This window comes from Thalia democratica, chromosome 6 (assembly GCF_965202585.1).
Source record: "Thalia democratica chromosome 6, ktThaDemo2.hap1.1, whole genome shotgun sequence".
Taxonomy (NCBI): Eukaryota; Metazoa; Chordata; class Thaliacea; order Salpida; family Salpidae; genus Thalia; species Thalia democratica.
The window spans coordinates 59,722,530-59,746,861 of NC_139170.1; the positions used below are offsets into that span (position 1 = coordinate 59,722,530).

The 24,332-nt window shown below is 23.9% G+C and overlaps 1 protein-coding gene and 1 non-coding gene across 2 annotated transcripts; both read left to right on the forward strand.

Annotated features, from left to right (window-relative positions):
- The first annotated feature begins 1,162 nt into the window (after positions 1–1,162).
- LOC145838159 (transcriptional adapter 2-beta-like) lies at positions 1,163–21,501 on the forward strand. The gene is made up of 9 exons (XM_082945713.1): positions 1,163–1,323; positions 2,613–2,672; positions 4,864–5,107; positions 9,109–9,279; positions 12,753–12,888; positions 13,387–13,523; positions 16,973–17,080; positions 19,076–19,242; positions 20,012–21,501. Exons 1-9 carry the CDS (start codon positions 1,174–1,176, stop codon positions 20,129–20,131), a joined length of 1,293 nt encoding a protein of 430 aa, XP_082801839.1. The 5' UTR covers positions 1,163–1,173; the 3' UTR covers positions 20,132–21,501.
- Trnal-caa (transfer RNA leucine (anticodon CAA)) lies at positions 12,014–12,129 on the forward strand. Its single transcript has 2 exons — positions 12,014–12,051; positions 12,084–12,129. It is a non-coding gene; the product is annotated as a tRNA-Leu (tRNA).
- Positions 21,502–24,332: the final 2,831 nt, after the last annotated feature.

Below are 24,332 nucleotides of genomic sequence, written 5' to 3' on the forward strand. Positions count from 1 at the left end.
ACCTATGGGCTGCAGTTCGTTCATTGTCATTTTCCTTGAAATTTTATATAAATTTAACTTATTTTTTTTTACTTTTTGATATAGAAGCTTTAAACTTACAGGATTTTTTTCAAGTTGTGATAATAGAATAAGCAATAGTTTTGAAAAAAAAGTTAAAAAGTAAATGACTCTAGTTTTAGAATTTAAAAACAAATTCTGATACAAATCTTTTAGTACTTTTGAGTTCTATCAGTTTTGTTAGAAAAACAATGACACATTGTGTAACACTAAAATTTTATACTTTAATTTATTATTCTAAATACAAACTTAAAATAGTAGTTTTTAACTTATAGTTATAATAATATAAATAATGCAATAATACAAAATGGTATGCTATAATATATTTTAATAAATTTTCATCTTTAGTAAATCAAGTGATTTTAAATACAGTTTAAACAGCTAATAACTATCTGAAAACTATAGTTGTTGAAGAAGTAGCTGAAAATGAAAGATATACCAATTGCAAATAAAAAAGAATACCTCATTAAACATTCTGAAAACTGTTGTTTGCATTCTAAAAAAATATTTTTAATAATTTAGCTTATTTATTTTTGTGTTTATCATTGGTGTACTATGAAAAAAAGCATATCAATGTATTACAAAACCATGTTTAAGATATTATTAATGGACTTTCTGTGAAAACTTGATTAAGATTTATTTAAAAATAAAGCAGAAAATGGATTTTTAATGAAATAGTCCTTGTTTTTACAATTTTAGTAGCTTCCTTCCATAAGGAAGCTATTGATCTCTCTGACTTTGACCGCTTATATCTCAAAAGATGTTTTGAATTTTTGTAAGAGGTAAAAAATGTCTGATAGCTCAGATAAAGCTATACAAAATAGCATCAACTTTTGAAATTCAAAGTGGACCCCCCTACGCCCTCAACTAAATAGCACAATTTTGTGTTGTACAAGAAATACTCTAAATAAGAATTTTTATCTATACTTATAATGAATATTGATTTTAAATCTAAATTAAATTTGTATTATCAAATATTTGGTTTTAGTCAGCAAGTAACTAATTAGATATGGACAAACAAATTTTTTTAATAATTTTTCTTCTGTTTAGAGATAGAAGATAGGTTGTGATTTTTTTAACTTTAGAAACTTTAATGCAGCTATAAATTAATCAAATATGGACAAACCGTCTCGTTACAGTAGCAGAGACCACCACTACCAACCATCGCATTATCAGAGTGGCAAGATCTGCAGCAAGTGCAAGAATGAGCTTCCTGACACCCACATTGAATGCGCTGAGTGCACCAATGTGTTTCTGTGTGTCCCAGTTAGTTTGTTTTATTATTTGCAAGTTTTTACTTGTAAATTGTTATTTAAAAAGTGATTGCCTGACAACCACATTGAATGTGCCGAGTGCACCAATGTTTTTCTTGTATGTACCTGTTAGTTTTTAATTATTTAGTTTTGTTTGAGTATTGTTTTTTTATTAAGTATTATTTGAGTATTTTCTAGAATTAAATTAAATTATTGTTTACTCACATTTAAAGTGCTGCATATAGTGTGCTTAAAAATAAAAAAAAGCTTATTAAGTACATGAGGTCAGCCTTATAAAAAGATTTCAATACAAGAAGGCTAACTTTTTATTGATTCTTTTCTCAAAAATTAAAAAAAAGTGATAAAAAGTTTGTTTGCTTGTACATTTTTAAAAAGTAGCATAAGTTTTATAAAATAAATTCCTGGCATAATTAAAACAATTTCTCATGGCATTTTAAAGTAGAGTTTATAACTTAAACAAAAAATAAATTTTTTGAATACACAATTACTTAATTAAAAAAAAATTGGCTGATAAAGTTTAAAAAGTTTGCTAAAACTGTAGAAGGAGGTATGTTTTAATGTTTTAATTTGTTTGTTTTGTAAAGAACTTATGGTGACTATTTTAAAACTTTATTAGATTCTTATTATTTTATTACTTTTTTTTTTTGAGACACTTGTATTTAGTTTTGTTAAATAGTGATTCATAGTTGTTAAATGAAGTATATTTTTGATTTTTTCTAAGGTTTTAGCATTTGTGCTTTTTTAGTATTTAGTAATAAAATCTTTACAAATTCACTAAGATTTTCAATAATAACCAATTTAACATTATTTGTTTAGTAATGGGTATTTTAAGAACAATTGTTTGTTTAAAATTGTTGCATTGTTTTAATGGTATCATAAAAAATCTCAATTTATATATAGTAAAAGTTTTAAACTTAATACGAATCTTATTAACTTAAATCTCAATGCAAAAAGTATGTTGGCAGAATAACAAAAAAAAAACTATTATTTTTATTTCTTACACCAAACAACATCATATTCTGTATCTAACCATAGCTTTAATTTTATTTTTGTGTTTTTTGTCAACAATAAGTGTTATTTTAGTTTTTATTTTAAAGTTACAACTAACTTTGGGTTTAACAAAATGATTAAACATGTTCTGGTTGTTTTTTTCAAATATCATTTTTTGAACATGCCTGATTTTTTTAAAACGTTTTAATGCAAGTAATATTAATTGAATACAAATGTTGTTAACATTTTAAACTGAAAAGTATTTTTTTACAATAGATTTTTTATTTTCAGTGTTTTTCTGATGGAGTTGAATTTGGAAGCCATCTTAAAACCCATGCCTACCATGTGAAGGTAAGTTAAATATATAAAAATGCTTAACTTTAATATCTTTGTTCTAAATTACATACCTGAATAAATATGACATTACTATGAAGACAACAATTTGTTTTTTGAAGCTTTTACGGAATTAATGTATGGTGAATTTAATGGTATAAAATATTTATAATTTAAGGGCATAGGGGAGGTCTAACATTTTTTTTTACTAAAAATAACATTGGATCTTATATAAAAGCTTAAAGTACAAACTACAAGCCAGTTTTTATAGAATTAGAAAATATTATTTAAATTTTGAGATATTGTAATTTTTATAAAAAGTTTCTGGTACAAACGTATGGACCGCAAGTTTTTTGGGGTCAATTTTCTCAGAATTAAAAAATCACCAAAAACTTATCTTTTCATTCATTTTTTGAGATAGAGACGTCAAATTTTAAGGAAACATTCCTTTTATAGTTTAAAAGACCTTGAATGTTGGAATTAAAAAAATTTTAAAAATAAAATAAATTTGATAAAAAAAACCGAAAAAATAGATGGTTTTTTTTTTATAAAAATTTTATTCTTTTAAATTAAAAAAAATCCTGCATCTAATTTTTTTACAATTTAATAGTACACTTTCTGTGAAAATCTGAAGAAGATTGCTTAAAAAATGAAGGAGGAGATAGATTTTTATTGAAATGGTCTTTTTTCGCGTTTTTAATTTGCGCCTTCCATTAGGAACCTATCGAGGTCACCGACTTTGAATGCTTATATCTCAAAAAATACTTTGATTGTTTTCAAACGGTTTAAATATCTGATAGCTCGGATGAAACTCTATAAAATAATATCAACTTGTAAAAATCAAGGTGGATCCCCCCCATGCCCTTAATTGATTTTAAGGTTTTGAAATAACAAAAACATAAAAAAATGAACATACTTACTTGTTCTACCTATTTAAGTAAGTTTCTTATCGAAAGTTTTATAACTTAAATTCTACAGTTTTTAGTTGTATATTGTAGAATAAAAACTTAAGTAGTTTAGCTTGATTTTGTTTATACTTTTATAAAGTTTGTAAATTATGGTAGTATTGAAGTTTTCATTCCCTAACTATTTTGGTTAGTTAAAACAAAGTTTGTAGAATTTATTTATTTGTTATTGAAATGTTGTACTGTAATTTTATTTCAAACCGTGTGTTGTATTTACAAATTGTTATCTTTAAAAACATTAAAATTAGAATATATTTCAAACTAAAGTTAACTATTATAAATATATTATGATTAATTTAAAACAGTTGTTTTATACTATATTTGAGTTTTGAGATTTTTTTATTACTAGTTAACATTTGTAATTAAAAATAAACTCTTTAATTATTAATAAATTAGATTAAATGAATTATAAGTAATTTCAAAAATCGAAGTTGGTTGAATGTATTGACTACTAATCTGCTCAGAAATAAAGTCTTATGTTATAAAACAAGTTTAAAAGACACCCACCCATTTTCATAAACTAAGGAAATTAAAAATATTTATTTTGTGTGTTAAAAAAGCTTTAATTTAAGTTTTGAGTAAATGTTAATTGACAGAAATACTCATAACATTTGTTAAACTTTGAACCAGAAACATTTTGAAAACATAAAAAGTTTTATTTTTCTTTTATTTTGTTTTATTTGCGTAAATAAAAAAAAAGTTTTAATCTAAAGTATTTCAGGTATTTATTAAAAATGCAAATATATGTTTGTAAAAATAAGGTCTAATATCCACCTAAAGTTTTACCAAGCAGTAATTGTTTATTTTGGATATTATCAAATATTTTAGGATATTATCAAATATTTTATTTGATCAAAATATACATTTTCCTGTATTGTTTTATAAAATAAACTGAAACTTGGTGTATTTAATTAAAAACTGTTAAAAAAAAATAAAGAGATAAGTTTTGATCCTCTAGCAAACGGGATAGTACTCTTTGTTTTATCCAAATTAATATTTTCTTATATAACTAGTAACTTGTAATTTTAACTATTGAAACATACTTACAATGTTGTTTATCATACTATCAATGTTGTTGAATGACCAAGCAGTAATTGATTATTTTTCAATTCACAGCAAACGGGATCATACTCTTATTTGCTCCGAAATGTAATACACATGAGTAAATGTAACTACTGTATAAAAAAATACTAATTAATTGTTTTGTTTCGATATAAACTTTTAACTTGATGTTTTTTTTTCAGCAAACGGGATCATACTCTTTATTCGATCCGAAATGGACTGCAGACGAGGAGCAAGTCCTCCTGGAATCGATAGAAACGTACGGGCTGGGCAACTGGAAGAACGTGGCGTGCAACCTGCAAGATAAATCCAATTCCGAGATCGAGCACCACTACATGAAGTACTACGTTCATTCTGTCATTGGGAACGTGTTGATTCCGAAAGAGATTCCCAATAGGATGACAGACCACACGCCACCAATACACGGTTTGTTAAGTTTAAAATTTACTTGAAATTAGTTTTATTTGACTATATTTAGTCAGTAGATCCACAGTTTCAGAGTTTAGGTCTTTATGTGGTTTTTGATTTTTAAGAATATGGAAACATATTTGCATCCATTTGTTTAAGATTTTAGTAATTATTTTGATGTGGCAACAGTACTAGTGAAATTGAGATAGTCCAAAAGAGATTCCAAAAAAAAAAAAGACAGTTCACTTTCAGAAAATGTTTGCATCCATTTTCTTAAGGTTTTAGAATATTTAGTTTATTTTATTGACTAGATCCTGTTTTTTGGCCTGTAAATTATTGTAATATTTTTCTTTTGAAGGGTGTTTGATTTTTTAATCCTTCTGCTAACAGATGAACTTGTTTTCCCAGATTTTAACATAGTTTCTGCAATATAAAAGTACTAGAGAGAATTAATAACATTGTATTAAGTTTTACGTTCACTCTATTATTGGTAATGTTTTGATACTAAATAAGAATCCTAATAGGATAAATACTGTACATCTTTTAACATGGTGCGTTTTAGTTATTTTGATTTACTTTAATTATTGTAGCAATTTTTTTTTCCTATTTGTTTTTTTTCATTTGATTTTTGAATTTTTTCTTTTTCAACGCAAGCACCACTTACTTTCTTAGTTTTTAATAAGTGCACATGGTTTTTCTTCTTATTTTGCTTTGATGGGAAAGTTACTAGTAAGAATGAACGGTATCATACAAAGTTTAATTTGTAGTTGGAAATGTTCTAACTACTAAAGATATTCTATACACAACAACTTTTTATAAATGGTTTTGTCGTAATGATAAAAATATATTTCTGCTTACTATAGTGAGTAAAACCTTTTTATATGTCGTTTTTTCACAGTTTATTACATTTTTATACCTAAAATATTTTGTCAATAAATGAACTTTGTTTTACCAATATAGCAACTAAGCTACCTGCACTTTTTACAACTCAAGTTTTTATTATATCTTGCTATAACTTAGTTATTTCTCCTCATTACTATAAAAACTTTCTACTAATGAACGAACTTCCCAGACTAAGTTCTGAAAAATTCAAATTCTCAACCTTTTAATACATTTCACCTGGTTCATTTATCAGCAATATGTATTTATTAATGGCACAATTTGTCTTATTAGTTTTTTATTAATGTTTATATAACTTAGGTTGTATAAAATATTATGTAATTCAATTTGTATTAATTTCATAAATTAGATTAGCCTTAATTGATATATAAAGAAAACTTTTGGTTATTCATGGTGATATAGCCTAAATTTGTGTTTACAGTTATACATGCTCGTTTTTATTTTTATTTTTTTAATTTTTAATGCTTTCAGATTAAGTTAAATGATACTTACAATCAAAAATTGATTTAAATTATTTTACTGGATAACCTCTTTTTTCGCATTTATAAAGAAAAATCAACCATTATTTGCTCTTTCTGTTACTAAATATAAACCTTTATAATGCACATGATTTTTACTTGTTATTTAATAATGATTGATTTAAGAGGAAGAAATAACACAAAGAGTTTATACTGGTTTAAACTTAGTAGTTTATACTTCTTTATTTTTGTGTTTACTATAAATGTTTACAAAAAGTAAAAATATGAGTTAATGTTCTATTGTTTTGCTTATATTTTTACTTTATATTTTTTTTGTGGAGTTTTAATATATTTTCTTGTTTTTTTTTTTAATTGTCTTATGTATCAAAATTGTTTCTCAACTTTTCTTGTCAAAGTCCACACTAGAAAAGATATTTCCTTTTATTACAGTTTGTATTTTTAAATGTTGTTTAGAGTTTATTATTATTTTATTAGTTATTGTGAAAGGAATTAGATATGAATTTACATTGAGGTGTTTATGAGTTAAAATTTATAAAGTTTAACATTATTCAACTAATTCAGGAAAAAAAAAGTTTTATAATTCCGACATTTGACAACAGTTTTTATTAAAATTAAAAAGCATTAAAAGTAAAATTTGTATTCAAAAATAAGTTTTACTACTTTAAAAATTTTTAAGGCTTTAATTTTTACTTTTGAAAAAACTGCTTTTGTATATTTTTAGAAAACTGTAGGTTTTTATTAGTATTTAGTTTAGTTTTAATTTTGTTTTTATTTATACTCAAGTTCAGTTCAAAAATGGGTTTGTTACTCATTTCAGAAATATTTAATCTACATAGTGGCTACCTTATTTTATATGTAATGTTCATTGTATGTTTCATTCATATATATGTACATTGGTTGTAAGAGTTTGTACATATTCGAACAGTGTATTACCATAATTTTTCAACACCACAATTCAATACCACTAAAAATTCATCAATAAACTATTAGGTTGTGTATATTGAATATTTTTAATTTAAGTTTAAGTTATGTTTAAAGCTTTCAAGTAAAAAAATATCAGTTATTTAATTGTTATTTTAACTTACAAGTTATTTAACTGTTCAAGGCTAAATAAACAGTTTGTAACTTTATGATAATTCTTAGATACTTTTACAATAAATTTATAAGTTGTTTACTATATTGTTTGCTTTTGAAAAATAAATAAAAAACAAGCAGTGTCCATTAAAAGGTTTTTTCAGTTCATAAATAAACTGTTTGTAAAGTTTAATGTATAAGTAAAAATGTTATTTTCTTATCGATGTTAAAAAAATGTTAACATATTTTATATACTATTTGTGAAGTGTAATTGAAATTTTAAACATATAACAAATTAGTTTTTTGTTAATAGGTTTAAAAATACATAACGTAACAGTGTTGAACTTACTATGCTGTATTGTTATTTTATTAATATTATTCATTTTCTCAGCTTTCAACAGTAAGGTAGAGTATAAAGTAAAAAGTTTTTAGTAAAGCAAAAGTTGATGATGCGTTTTTTGCTTTAACCCATTTATTTTAATGAGGCAGTATAATAATTGAATTTTGTATTTAAGGGTAGCTTATAAGTTGTATTAACTTCTTATACACATGTGTGATAATAATTACTTTTGTGTTATGCGTGGTCAAGACAAATCCTTTTAAAAGCTTTAAAAAAATTTTAACAGGTTCTGTAAAAAAGCAATCTATTTTTCAAGTTAAATATTATCTGTATAACAGTTGCAATTTTTTTCAAAAAAAAGTTAAAGTGTAAATTAGACTTGCAACTGAAAAAGTATTATTACATGAAACTGAACGTTACACTTAATTTCTTACAAGCAACCTAGTTGGATTATAAATGTTGTAAACTTCACACACTTTGAATGGTGGAATCTGATTCAAATTATTTATTTTTCTCAACTTTAACAACGAATAATTAATAAATGGTTTTCGCTAAAAAAATATATTTTACTAGGTAAACGATTAGATAAAGTTTAAAAAGAAAGTCACTTGTTTTTACAAAACTGTCATAGTTTTTCTTTACTTTGAACTCTAGGAAAAGAAGTGCATCCGTTCGCAAAGAATTAAAAAAAAAATTTTAGACAACAAAAGTTTTTCTTTCAAGAGTTAGTCTTATCAGTAAAAACACCTACCACCAGTAAGTGTAGCAAACCAGAAGTGAAAAAGTTTGCTTACATGCCTTTTAGAGATAATTTAAAAAATAAACCTTCTTAAAAACTATTTTTTACCTATAAGATATTAAAACTCTTGTAAAAGAAGTTCTATCCATTGACAAATAAATTTTAAAAATAATTCTACACATCTCTTCACAGAATCAGTACTGTCAGTAAAACCACCCACAATATAAAAAGGCAGTAAATCAGAGTTGCAGAAACTTGCCTTTCAGGGACGATTTCGAATTTAAATATTATGTACCCTTTGAAACCCCTAGATAAATTTTTAGTTTTAAATTAAAATCTGGGAAAATATGTGCATCAACTGGCAGAGTTTTTGTAATGGATTTTAACTTCTGGGAAAATGATTGCTTCTGTTTCTACCGGCTAAAAGTTTACACATTTTGATACATTATATAATTCCGAAAATAATCATACACTTTTTATTCAACAGAATCGGTATTATCAGTCAAGCCACCCACAATATCGAAGTGTAGCAAATCAGAAGTGCAGAAACTTGCTTACATGCCCTGCAGAGACGATTTCGAATTCGACGTTGACAACGAAGCCGAAAAGCTCATCTGTAATTTGGAATCACACCCGGACGCAGACCAGGACGAGAAAGGTTTGTGACGTCATAATTAACTTTACTAAATACTCTCGTCATGATGTGACGTAATAATTAGTGTTGTGTTACATCACACACTCAGACTTTTTTGAAATTTAAGATTATTTGGGCGTCATAAAAAACATAACTTTTTATTTAGATAAAAGTAAGTAACTAAAAAAATCTTCTTTGGTTAAAACTAAATTAAAAAAAAAGAGTTTAGATATTTAGAGAGTACTTAAATCGCACAATCTTATAAAATCTAAAACTTTTCCATCATTTTATATAGATTTATGAAATTTTTATAATATTTTTATTCACTTATTAAGATAAAAAATTAAAAGTAAATTTTCAACAAAACTCTTAATGCTGAATAAAAACTAAAAAATACATTTGATTTTATAATCTTTGAATTAAGTAATAATTATTAAGTTTAAATATTTTCTTTTTCCAAAGTAATTTTACCAGTGAAAGCTTTATATTCTTTACTTACTACGCAAATAAAATAAATAAAGTTTAGAAGTAATAAACAAATATTTTGCTTTATAATGAGTGTTAAAAAAAACTAATAAATCCCGTAAGTTTGTTTTATTTAAGAATTTGAACATTGGTCTTAAAAATTAGGCTGAAAACTATAAACTTATAGATTAAAGTTTTTAAACTAGTTTGTTAACTAATTTCTTTCAATTATTAACATCTGGAAGTACTTATATGTAAATTATAAATTCTTAATATTTATTTGATATAATGTGCGTAGGGAAAATATCAAACCAAATTCCATTAATTCATCACGTTTTTAATTAATATTGAAGGAAAACGCTTTTTAGAGTAAAAAATGACTGTAAATAAGTTTTAATATTAACATTTAAGTTATACATTAGTATGTAAAAAATGTATGTAACAATGGTATAAAAAACTTTTTGTTTTAGATTACAGTTAGTAAAAAATTACTACTTTAAAACACATTTAAGTATTATATTTATAATTACTTTTTAGACCAAAAAACGTTTTCTTTCAATATTGATTAAAAACGTGATGAATTTATGGAACTTAATTTTAAAATATGTTTTCTCTACGCACTATATATCAAAAGAAATATTTATAATTTACATATAAGTACTTCCATATGTTAATAATTGATAAAAATTCAATACAAATTAATAAATTAATTTTAAGCTTTAAGACCAATGTTAAAATTCTTAAATAACGCAAACTATTTTTTTTTAGATTACAATTATTAAAAAATCAGTACTTTAAAATAGAATTTCAGTGCTTAAAATAAATTCAGCTAAATGTAAAGCTTAAGTTTTTACATTTTTAAGCAAAAAAAAGTTGTTATATGAGACGTTGAAATACGTAAGCAAATTAGTAATAAGTATGAATAATACTGAATTTGTTTGTCTAGCTTTTAAAAACAAGTTGTGGTTTATGTTATGAATCATAGTTTTTCGGTTTATAATTTTTTTTAAAGATTTACAAATACAACACTTTAGAATTATTATAATTCATATTACCAAATTGTTTTAAGTTGGAGTTTTTAATATTATTACAAAACATATTTGTGTACTTTATCTTAAACTTTTACGTAATTTTAGTTTGTTTGTGTAGTATTTTATATAAAAATATTTCAATGAACTTTACTATCTTATTAGAACATTAAAAACTGTTTCAAAGCATTTTTATATGAATTAAATAGACAATCCCAATGATTAGAAGTAAGTATTAAAAAATAATAAAAATATTTTTTTTAAATTTCATTAATGTATGTGTTTTAACAAAAAAGTTATTTTTTATTGCTGATTGGTTTTGATTTATAATAATGATATTTTGATAGTGATGAACAAATACAAAGGCAGTTGTTATAAATGTCACATGAAAAAAAGAAAACTTTACATGGCTACTTATTTTTTTTTTTTAACCTATAGTCTAGTAAGATAAAAATACCTTTTTGTTTATCAAACTTAAAGCAAAAAAAGAATGACAAAATATTTATATTTGAAAAAAATTCATTGGGTATAAATATGTACAATGTTAATCTGCTAAAAATACTTAGTTTTTAGCTAAAAATAAAATCTAACATACATAAGTACAACAAAAAGAATTATAACTATCTTTGCTCTTAACGGCACTTAAAAAATACAAGAACTATAAATAAGTTTTCAAATCAGATAAATAATCACCAGCTAGTTTATATTAGCTTTAAAGGTATTATACAAATTAAAGAAATTTAAGTTTTTTTAAATTATATTAAATTTAACTAAACAGTTTTACTTTTCATATCAAAATATTGTTAATAAATGAAAGCTAAAATATTTATATATATATATAGATTTTATGATATATATGAAATTTTTCAAGTTTATTGAAAACAATAAGTTTTTTTTACAATAGTGAAATGTTGTATCTATAAAGTTTTAAAAATTTTGAAATAAAAGCCTTAACTTATTATAAATTATTAAACATACATTTGTTATTATTTATCATTTTCAATCTGATTATAAGTTCAAATTTTCACTTAATACAAACATATTTCAAGTTAATCTGAGCTAAAGTTATATTGTCATAGAACTTCAGAGAAAAGAAATTTAAAACAGTTTATAAAGATTAAAAATAGCAGCTATATTGACTAATAACTTTGGTATGCCAAGCATTTAAATTACTAGACAGTTCAGTACAAGCGAATACAAACTATTTCAAACGTTGTATTGTTACGTCACATTATATAAACTCTATTTCATCATTTTGATGGCAAGTCAGGATGGCCGAGCGGTCTAAGGCGCCAGACTCAAGCAAAATGCTTCATCGCCATGCGATGCCGAGCGTTCTGGTCCACAACTGTGGGCGTGGGTTCGAATCCCACTTCTGACACATTTTTTATGAAATTATTTGTCAAAACTTATAAATTACTTACATTAAAGCAATTTTAGGAATTTTTTTTGTAAATTACAATTTTAAGTAAGTTCGTAGTTCATAACTAAGTTGTTTGTTTACATGCCATATCTGATACTTTTGGAAAATGTAAAGATAGTTTACAATTAAATAAAACTTAAAAAGTTTTGTTTACTACTATTGAAAGGTTTGTGTTGTGTTTAAGTATGATTTTAAACTTTATACAACTAAAAAAGTTGTTAATTTTTTTTAAGTGTTTGTTTTACATGATTTTTTGTTTACACCTATATTTGTTGTCTCATTTTAAAAAGTAAACATATTATAAATAAAATCGTTTTAGAGTATAAAAACTAAATACATTTTTTAATCGTTCAACACCAAGATATGTTATGAGATATACTAAGTTTAATTTTTTAAATAATACAAGTTTCTTATTACTTTATTTTCTTCTTTCCAACAGAGAATAAATAAAATCAGTTTAGAATTATAAAAAGTAAACATTAAGAAATACATTTTGATTTGTTTATCACAGCATCGAGCTTTGCTGAACAAAAAAAAAAAGTTTTTATTTAATTTTAATATTATTTTATCTTTTTCAACAGATTGCATCTCAGCTCTGATGAAAATTTACCTGAGCAGATTGAAAGAAAGAAGAAGAGTGAAGGACATTTGCAGAGAATACCAATTAGTTGGCAAGTTCTTTCATCCAACAACAGAAAATAATAAAATACAAGAGAAGTTTGTTTAGTAGATAATTTTTTTAAGAGTTAAGGTTATTTGCGCAGAGTATCAACTAGTTTTTTTTATAGTTAAAAAGATTACTTTTTATGTGAACGCCATAAAGTTTTGAAATTTATAAAGCAGGTTAACAGTTTTGAGTCTACTTTATATGGAAGTAAACATAAACCTTGACTACCGATAGTTTGAAAACTATTTGCAATAAGTGTTTGTTGGAACTAAGCTTTAAATTAATAAAATACATTAATGGTTTGCAAATCTTTTAAATTTGCTATGAAAGATATAAGTATAAATATATGTTTAGTAATGAATGTTTTAAACTTATTTTTTAAACATAACTACATCTGACGTAAAATTTTTTATGAACACCTTTTTTATTTGCAATAAATTTTTACGTTTAGAAAACCAAGCAAATTTAAATTACCAGCCTTAAATTTAGTATTCAATGTATAGTTAGTTTATTAAACCAGTGAATAGACTAATTTTTTAATCAAACAGATTGAGATTTTGTTCTCAATTTATGAAGAAACAGCAATTCGAAGTACTTGTGGGAAATCTAATGAAAGCTAGACAGTTGAAAAGAAGAATACAGCAGTTGAAACACTACAGAATGAATGGAATAACTAAATTAGAAGGTTAGCATAAGTACATCAACTAAGATATTTTAGAATTTTAAAATTAATATTTTCAACATGATATTTTACAATACAACAATTGAGACATTGTAAAGTAAATGGGATGACTTAATTAGAAAACTTGTATTTTAAATGTAAATATAATTAAACATTTGATATACTACAGCAATGATTTGGTAGTTAAGTTAAAAGGTTAAAATTTAAACATGATTTCTATAATACCACAAATGAAACATTACAAAAATAACGGTTTCATTTATTCAAAAGTTTAGTAACTTGATAAAATAACTAAATAAGTTTAAACTTATGGAATTAGAAGTTCAACGTTTTTAATATAACATTTTAATAATTCAATAGTTGAAGCATTATATAATGGGATAAGTAACCTGTTTTTAAATAAACTTAGAATTTTTAGATGTTGAGCTATCAAAATCTATTGGTTGTACATATAATCATATTAGTTTAACTTTATTTAAAAAAGAAACGTTTGAAATTCAGAACTTGATTGAGTATTGAAAAAGAATTTTCTGTTAATATAAATGCCGTCATTTAGCTAAAAGTAGCATGTTTTACAATACATAATGCAGTAAATATTTTAAAAGAAGTATTTTCAAAAATATAGTCATGAGAACTTTTATATTTAGAAGTAATAACTTTAATGTTTAGTCAAAAAATTAATACAAACATATTTTTCTTATAATTGAATATATAGGTACTATAAAATTTAAGTAATAAGTTGTGCTTATAATACAAATTTCTGTTAAATTGTATCTTTTGTGAAACCGGTATTCTAACAAACTTTTAAATAGATTTTATAAAATGAGAAACACAAAGACTAAGTTATCTGAAATAAAAATACTATATAAAAAAGTACAGTACATATTTAGTTGTTATACTATATACTTTATTGCATTTAAATGTTTTATTTGTTTAAATGTCATTTAAATGTTTTATTGTATTTTTTATTTTATTTTACACCAACAATCTAAGCTAGACTGTTTAAGAAAAAAAAGGTTGTTATTTCTATAGACTTAAAGAAAAATACTAAAAAAAAGTTTCATTTTTTTTTATAACTATAGGCTGAGGTTTGAATTAAATTAAACATCAATTTCAGTTTTACTTATGCATTTAAAATGAAAATTTTAGAATTTCAATAAGTTACAGTCTTTAAATTTTACCCTTATCAAGGATCTAATACTGAATTTCTTCAGTATAATATGCTATTTCAATTTAAAGAAAAAAAGATACTGTTAAAAAATGTTTTATTTACAACTAAATGTCATGCTTAACAAAGCTAGTTTAATAAATACAGTGAAACATTTTAAATGTAATTTTAAATTGTTTTATCACTATTGTTTTTTACATAACATTTTTAGAATATTGTTCAAAGTTATGTAATTTTGAATTTTACAAAGTTTTCACCAAAGATATATGTAAATATCATACTACTTTCCAAAATTGTTACATAACACAATTAGTTTACTTTTAACACATAATAGGTTGCTATCAATATCTTTTTTTTCGCTACCTTTTAAATTTATTTTTGTTATTACATTTCAATGTCGTTTGTAAACGTTTATAAGTAATTAAATGGTAAAATTTTTATAAAGTACAGTCTTTAAGTTTTACCCTTTTCAAGGATTTAATACTGAATTTCTTTAGTTGAATACGTTATTCTAAGCTAAAGTAAAAACGATAGTCGTGAAAAAAAGCTTTATTTAAAACTAAATGTGATTCTTAACAAAACTTATTTGATAAATAAATTAAAGCATTTTAAATTGCATTTTAAACATTTTCATCATTAGTGTTTTGTGACATAAGCTTCTTAGTAATATTGTTCAAACTTATGTAACTTTGAATTTTTTATTTCTATTGCCAAATATGTATGCAGATAACACTCTATTTTCCAAAATTGTCACAATAACATAAGTCATATAAACACTTAGATTTAGGTATTTTACAAAATTAGTTAAATTTACCATAGAATAAGTTTCTATCGATTTTTTTTTTCGCTATCTTTTTAATTAGTTTTTAATGTTTTGTCATTACATCACTTCGTATCACATCATATCGTTTGTAAACTATTTATAAATAACTAAATACATTTTGTAAGGATGTTTTTATTGTCATCAGCGACATATACATGCTAAAATTCATACTGATGTAATCAAACAAAAAGTGTTCATAATAACAATAATTAAGTCACAAAAAGTTAATAATAATTTATATTAATTTAAAAAATGATTTGAGTCTGTTTTAAAAATTAACTTGCTAATTTTTGTCTAAACAATAATTAAGCACTTAAAGTATTTGAAGTGCAACGACTATTTTTTTCTATTTTGAAATCAAATACTATGCAAAAGCATTCCTAGTTATTCAATAAAAAAATTTGAACCGCTTTTTTCCGGTGCATACCTTATTAAAAATATATAACATAATACCATTCATTTTCTTTAAGTTAAAACTTTAAACTTCAGTATGATTTTATTTCAATTTCTATTCATTCCAATTCAGTAAGAAACTATTTCTGATGAGCCTTACTTCGAAAGTACTAAAATAAATTTAAAGAAAATGAAATGTATTCTGTTATATATATTTAATAGATTAAAAAATCATTCAGATTTCTAAAAGTAACTTGTGACGTCATCTATAAAATACCAGTAATGAAAGAAATGTAAAAAAGTACTTATTCAAATCAAATCTTCATAAATTCAATCTTTTGGCTTACCCTCTTCAATTTGTACGAGTAAAACGCCTTTGAGCAATGCTCGCAATTAATTTAATTGTTTTCTGTTGGAAACTAACATTTAATGTTCTTTCAATTAATAAAGGAACTCTTTTAATCCAAAAACTAACTATCCTTATTATAAAAAACAAAAGCCCTATACTTCAAATGCTTAGTAAGTTATTCAATACATCTAATAAAAATATATTTATGCAAGTTTCTAAAAAATTACTAAAAAGTTTTTCTTTTTACATATCAATAAAATACCAGTAATGAGAGATTATTTAAAATATTTAGCAGAATATAGTTTAATTAAAGAATAACTAGAATTGTGTTCTTAATTTTATACAAGTAAATGCCTGTTTGCAATACTTGCGACATTTAGTCTGACAGTTTCAAAACTTTAAAAGTTATTTGTCTAAAAGTATTAATCTTTATGGTATAAGGAAAACTACTACTTAGTAAACATCGATTATAATCTATCTAGAATATTATTTTTAGCATATCATACGTATTTGGTTATGTGCTATTTATTTTATTTTGTACAAAGAAATAAAAAACATTTCAGTTTCACATATTGTTTAATATTCATTTAATTTCTGCTTTGTTGAGTAAATAATTTTTGTAACAAAAGTTTTGATTCGACTATAAATTTTCTAGAAAAACTAGATATTTTGTTGCTTATTTAAAAGTAACCTTTGCTCTTAACAAAAATTTTATACAGATTGTAACAAATTTGATGCGATGATTTTCAAAAGAAAAGCCCAAAAAGAACAGAATGCAAATAACTTGAACAAAAAACAACAAGACAGACTTTCCTACACTCAAAACGGTTTGTTTTTTATCATTTTAAAATTAAAAAAACATAATTTTTGTACAGTTTCTCTGAAGAATTGACATTTCTATCAAGTATAAAACATTCTATAAATTATTCTATAAAACATTTAAGTAAGGTATATAATAATCTATTATTATATCATAATCTATTATTACTATTTAGTAAGTTTCATTTAAGTAAGGTCTAATCTAAATCGTCGCTAATTTGAAAAATTAATTCTCAAATATTTAAGATACACAGGGTTTTATGTTTTAGCTATTTCACTAGTAATGTTTTAGTTGAACACTATACTAGATTAACAAATTTCTACTACTTGTGTACTTATCAATGACTTGTCATACTCTTAATTAAAACAACTAAGTTCAAACTTATAGATTTACAAACTTTTGCATATAAACTCAAGTAAACTCGAATTACTAGCGGCACCTATCGACTAAAGTGTTGATGCACTAGAATGAACTTTATCATCTGTCAACATGTGTGTATAATTTTGTGTGTGAAAAATGCTTGAGTTTGAAAACATTTAGTATTTGCTGGTTAATATGAATTGTGTTTGTATGAGGTTTTAGTGACACCAAAACAAGTTTTAATACACTCACTTATATGTTTAATACAATAAACTTTACAGTATTATTGTAAAACTTGAAAGTATTATCGTTTTAAACTTTGCTTAAGTTAAATAAAAATAAACAACTGTTTTACTTATAAGTGCAATTTTTTTTAAATAAAATAAGCTTTTAAAAAATAATTATAATTATTTTATAACTACTATAACTTTCTGCAGTACAATAATACTATAAAGTACTAGAATAAACTTTTGAATCGTTATAAGTGGCTACTCGAGCTAAATTTATGAAGGTTATTGCATTATAACTCACTGTGTTTTGTTTAAATTTGAATTGAGATTTGATAAATCTTTAAACTTTTGTTTGTTTAGTTAAATTTAATATGTTAAGTTAATAACTTGAGTTCAGCTTAAAGTACAAAGTGCTTTAAAAGCCTGTATTGAAATATTTTGTCTATTTTAAATAATTCTCGTTTTTTATATAAAGTAAGTAAGTAGCTAAAGTGTTTTTTTTTGTCTTTGTAATTATAAAAGAAAACTGTTTGTATTATGCTATATATATTATAACTATGTTACTTTAATTTAACTAATAATTAATTGTAACATTAAAATTCAATAAGTTTTTTTTGATGTCTACCTGTAACATCAGTAAAATCTTATGTTAACTTTTCTAGCTTGTTTTTAATAAACCTTGCACAAATTTTAAATCACCATCTTGATAAACTTCTTTTACTTAATTTACAGTTAGTATATATAATCAATTAATTATTTGTATAGAAAATAATCAATTATGTGCTGTTTTTTTATTTAATTAAGAAATTTTTCGAAACAATGATACTTTTGGGTTAAAACTGGTTTCACAATAAATTCTAAAGTAATAAATCTCGTATGTTATTACTATAAGTATTTATTTTAAAATGTTATTCAACTGAATTTATAATACAACTTTGATATTATTTCTGTATGTTAACTGTAAGCTTATTAAAATAATCTAGCTTTTTTTTTTTATTAATTGCATTAACTTTTTATAATGTCATTTACATTGAACTAACTTTAGTATAAACAATTTTTTAATAATAAAATAATGTTTTTGGCAGTTATATGTTGTTTTCATGCAATTTAGTGGTAAATTCAATGGTAAAATATACATTCTGCGTGGGCCAACCTAAAAACATTGTTTGTTTAGCATCAATTTTAGTAATTTTTTTATACTCTTTGTGTGTGGGCTAAACATACTATTTAGATATGAAAATATTTTGTAAGAAGTATGTAAAAAGGAGATTTAATTTTTTTATTCTGGTATGTTGTATATTTTTAGTTTTATTTTTCTTTGTTTGAGCTTACTATTTGTCTTCAAAAAGTTAACAGTTAGTAAAAAACAATAAAAATTACTTAATCATTCAAATTCAAATATATTTAAACAGAAAATGAGGAACAAATCTCAATGCAACACGCCACGCCTCAACAAATAACAATAAAAATAAAAAGTGACGTATGTTACAAATTGTTGAGTAGTGGGGAGAAGCAACTTTGCTCACAACTCAAAATTACTCCTAGCAAGTATACTGGGTACAAAGCATTTATTTACCAGGTTAATATAATTAATTATTTTAAATTTTGTTTGTGCAACTTAAAATAACACCTAGCAAATATACTGGATATAAAGCTTTTATATATCAGGTAGTTCATATGTTTAATTTATTTAACAACTTGAAATAACACCATAATTTAAATAACAACATAATTTCTCAGGTTTGCTAATTAGAATGCATTCGTGCAAGGATGCATGTTTTTTACCTAATCTAAACTTAGTATTGAATGTAACCAGTATTTTTTAATTTAATATGAAATTTAAGTTTATTTTAATTGTATTAACTATAAAATACTTCATTTAAATGTTTGATAAAATATTTTATTAAGGCTGTCTCTTATGTATACACAATCAATTTAAAATTTATATATCAATTATACCAACTTGATTTAAATCCCTTCTTCTCAAGCATAATCGGTATATTTAGTTTAAGAGCAACTGGCCCAAACTTTTTGTATTTAAGAACTTATACTCGAATAATAGACGTAAAGAATACTTTAAGTCGATGTATGAAGCATAAAATACTTTATAAATTCTTATTTATTGTTATTTTTTTCTTTGTTTTATGGAATATATTTAGTAATTAAAGTTTTATAAATTTTTTTTAGACTGTTTCAAAGTTCAACTTAGTATCAAAGTTGACATTAATTTTTTTGAGTTTGTCAAAGATCATTAACAGTAAAAAAAGTACACTCCTAAAAATAAAATTTTATTCTCAATAGTAATACTAATTAAATTGAAGTAAAGATTTGTAACCAATATCTTTCAGGACACTGCAATGAAAAAAGAGGATCTCAGAATCAAAATGAAATCGAAACAGAGTTTGAACAAGAACCACAAGAAGAATATTGCAAATTATTTGAGAGACAACGGGTTATTATCTCATTAATTAAACTGCTTATTAACATTAATCATATAATTGTTTGAATGTTCGAATGAAATGAACAAAGTTTTTAAACGGGTTGTGTTTGCATTTTTGCCATAAAAATTGTTCCAGTTGTAAGTTGTGAAATCTAACGGTTTTTAAACTGCTGTTTGTTGTTGTTAAGTTAAGTTAAAAGTTCAATTTCTAGCACAAATACTTTGATTGGTTTCTATAAAAAGCTAGCTAATTCTCATAACAAAAAGATAAAATGCACTTTAGTATAGGGAATAATACAATTGTGTAGGGGTATTTGCAAAGTAAGATACTTGCATTTCAGTGTATTAAGAGTTGTGTAGCTTTGATTTGGTAATAGTTTATTTTTCTATTACTAAATATTTATTTCACTATCTTGTGAGTGTTATCTGAAGTGTAAATAAGATTTTGAATTTTTGTATGGTAGAAAACATTTAAATATCATTTAATAATTATTTAAAAGATACTTTAATAAACATGAAATTTGAAAAACTATTGTTCCAAAAACTTTTTTCAACAGCTTTATAGTTGGAACATATTTCAAAGTAGGATATACATGAGAACATATATTTATTTAGGATGTTGTTTTATAAAAATGTATGTGATTGTTTAAAGTTTTTTGTTTGATTTTTCTAATTTAGAAAAAATATTCTAAAATAATATAAGGGCCAACCAACAAATCTATACACATTAGAGCATGTGAAAAAAACTAAAAGAATCATAAAAGCTGCATTTATTTTCTTGAATTAACTTTTTGTTTAATGTTTTTTGTATCTACTTGTATGTTTTATGCACTAAAATTTATGTATATTTATTTTTGATTAACTTATTTTTATGCACTTTATTTAAGTTAGTACTTTTAGTTCGATATAAAAGCTTGAACAAGAAGCATATTAGAATGAGAGATATATTTTTTGTTTTTAAACGTTATAAATTTCATTAACATTATTGTTATATCAGATTACTGAATACAAATACTAATTGAATTTTTTTAAAATTGAGTTCTATCTGAATAGTAATAAGTTCCACTCAAAATTTGTTTTTGCACAACTTCAAAGAAAAAGTATCCTTGATCAAATAATTGAAATTTTTTGTACTGTCATGAGGTTAACTTTACAACTTAATTCAGAGAAATTTGAAATAATAAGACTATCATTAGCACTTTAGTTTTATTTAAAAGTTATAACAGTTAATAAAATATATTATTTTTTTTACTTGTTCTTATGTAAAAAAAATACTACATCAGAATTATTTATTTTTTAGTTGCAATTTTGTATAAGTTTGTTGATTAAAGAAACTGTTTTAATAAATAAGACTGTTGTACATTGCAACAATTCGTTTTTTTCTTATTATTTCGTATAATAAACTTTAGAGATCATGAAAAACTTGTTTTTTTTTAATATTTAACCTCAGTTATTTTATAATTAGTATGTTATTTAAATATACTTATCTTTAAAGCTAGAACTGCAATAAGTTAGAAATAAGTGTTGAACTAATATCAACTTTACAGTTTGCCATTCCAAAAAGCATTAAACATTTTTGTCTCAAACAACATTTATCTCGAATTGTGTATCCCAAGACCTGTTTAGTTTTTGTGGTGTAAAGTTAAGGCAAATAAATTGAAATGTCAAGTTAAGTCAGACTTGGGATATCGACAGTCGCTCTAATTTTTACTGAAACATCTTAAACACTACAAACGTTTGAATGCAAAATTAATTGTAAACAATATACAGAAGACACTCAGTGCAAAAATCCAAATATATTTCACTAAAGCCTGGTATTTGTTTATGATGATTAGGGTGCTTATTTTTACAGCTACTTTTGAATTTCCAAATGAAAAAAAATGTTTTGGAAATAACATAAAAAAACTGTACAAAATTTTAGATGGTTTAAAGAAACTTTCACTTTAGCACCGACCAATTTTCTAGAATCCCCCAAATTGAAAATGTATGGGACCCAAAAATTGCGACCTTGGAGTTTTTAGCTTATTTTTTTTACATGTGGCTAATTGTCACACAAACACACTGTGAACAATTTAAAAGGAAATAAGAAAAGGTTTATGGTTGAATTTTTTGATTTTATGTAACTTTTATCAATTTTTGTAACTTTTATTAAATTTCTGTTTTTTTTCTAAAAACAAGAAACTCCATTTCCATTTTCCAATATCATTTTCCACCATAAAACTTTTTTTTTATATTGTTCACAGTGTGTTTGTGTGACAATTTCTTACAGAGTTTTTTTTTATGTTAGTTCCAAAACGTTGCTCTGCTAAAGACAAGTTTAAATTTCAGTGTAGTGTGTTTTCGTTTTCCCTCGAAAGCCTTTTCAATTGGAAGCAAAATATTTGTACTTTAATATGAAAATAGACACTATTTAGTTATGATAAAGAAATAAATGAATGGTCTATGTTACGGAAATTCCAAAAACAATTTAGTGGAATTCGATATGAAAAATATCATTACTTATGCTAGTGGTATAAAAGATTAACTTTCAATTATTAAAGTAAACACAAAAAAGTTTTATTTAGTTTATGGCTTTGAATTTTTTCAACAACAAAAAAGTGTACTTTTTCAACAGTTTTAATTGAAAGTAGTATAACAGTAATTTAAAATAAAATAGCAGTCTTATAATTTTGGTCAGTATAGTGAACTTTAAATATGTGCATTTTATATATCATGGACAAAAAATATAACCGTATTCGTGAAGTTTGACTTGATAACCGAAAGGATTTTTCGTACACCAGGTCCTTAGACCAGATTTTAAGAACAATTTCTTGTCGTTCAATAAACTGTATTTGTTCTGAATTTTATTTAAATTTTGAATTTTTATTAGCCTAGTTGTTTTAAAAGGTCTAGTATTTTCTTGTTTAAAAGGTAAAAATAACTTCATTTTATTGTTTCTAGATGAATTGAGAAGTAAAAAATATATTTTTAAATATTTGTGCACTACATACAAACTATAGTTGCAGTAAAAAAATAAAAAATTTTAAACTTTGATGTAAATCTATCATAGGATATTTGTACAAAATAATTTAGCTGCTATTATCCGATCCCTAATTTACGTAGTAAATTAATAGAGAAATATAGTTGATATTTATAATGTTTTTAAAAGTTCTAATAAAATTCAGCCCGCTAACAAATGCGAAGCTAAAAATATTTTTCTGCTAAGAACGTACTGTGACAAAACAATAAAAGTTTTTGTTGTAAAAACTTTTTATTAGGTTGTTGTTCTGATAAATATAAAATGTTATTGCTTAATTGTTGTTTTATTTACACAATCGTAGTATAAAATTGTACGATTTATTAATGATATCAATTGTTTTATATAAATGCGGCCCTTTGATCGCATTTAAAAATACAGTACGGCTTGCAAAGTGCATTTAGACAAGAGTTAGCCTTTGAATTTTTAAAGAATGCCGACACCATATCTAGACAAAAATATTCTAGAACTATCAAAATTGTGTATTTTTTTTTTTCCAAAATGTTAAATAAAATGTACAAAAAGATCAACTTGTTATCATAGAAAAGAGTACATGCATTTAAAATTAACTGTCAATACAAGACAAACAGTAAACTATTTAAAAAATTGATTTCAAGTTTAACTTGATTCAACTACATAACTCTCTAATATTTACCATACTTGATAATTAAAATATTCTTACTGAGTAATAAATTGTATAAATGAAAAGAATAGTTGCAATCGCTTCACTGTACTTAAGTATTTAGCCGAAAATAACTTGAGCTATTTTAACACTTGTGTAACAAAGGACTTTATTTTTTATATTTTTATAGGTTTAACTATGTATATTTATCATTACAGTGCTCATTCACTTATCCGGACAGTTTCAATCAAGAAAAGAGTTCAAAAATGTTTAAATGTTTAACAGAAATATTTTTGTGTAATACAAATATTTAAGTTTTCATGTTGTAAGAAAATTTAAAGTGATTTTGTAAATTCTTTTATAGTTTATCAAGTTTACGGTTATACTCTGGGTCATTTTAGCAAGCACTGGGTTTCAGTATAGGCACTTTTACAAAAACTTGGTCGATCAAGGTATTGTTTCATTAATTTCAGTTGATTATGAAAAACAAACTGATGAGGAGGTTGAAGACGATAATCCAAAATACACCAAAATGCCTGTTCACTCACTGTAAATCAATCCGGAAAATAAATGATTTGCAGCTTGTCATCG

Coding starts and splice junctions, on each gene's coding strand:
- LOC145838159 (XM_082945713.1), top strand. CDS start 1,174: ATGGACAAACCGTCTCGTTACAGTAGCAGAGACCACCACTACCAACCA. Junction 9,280..12,752: donor CGCAGACCAGGACGAGAAAG/GTTTGTGACGTC, acceptor CTTTTTCAACAG/ATTGCATCTCAGCTCTGATG. Junction 19,243..20,011: donor ACAAAGCATTTATTTACCAG/GTTAATATAATT, acceptor AATATCTTTCAG/GACACTGCAATGAAAAAAGA.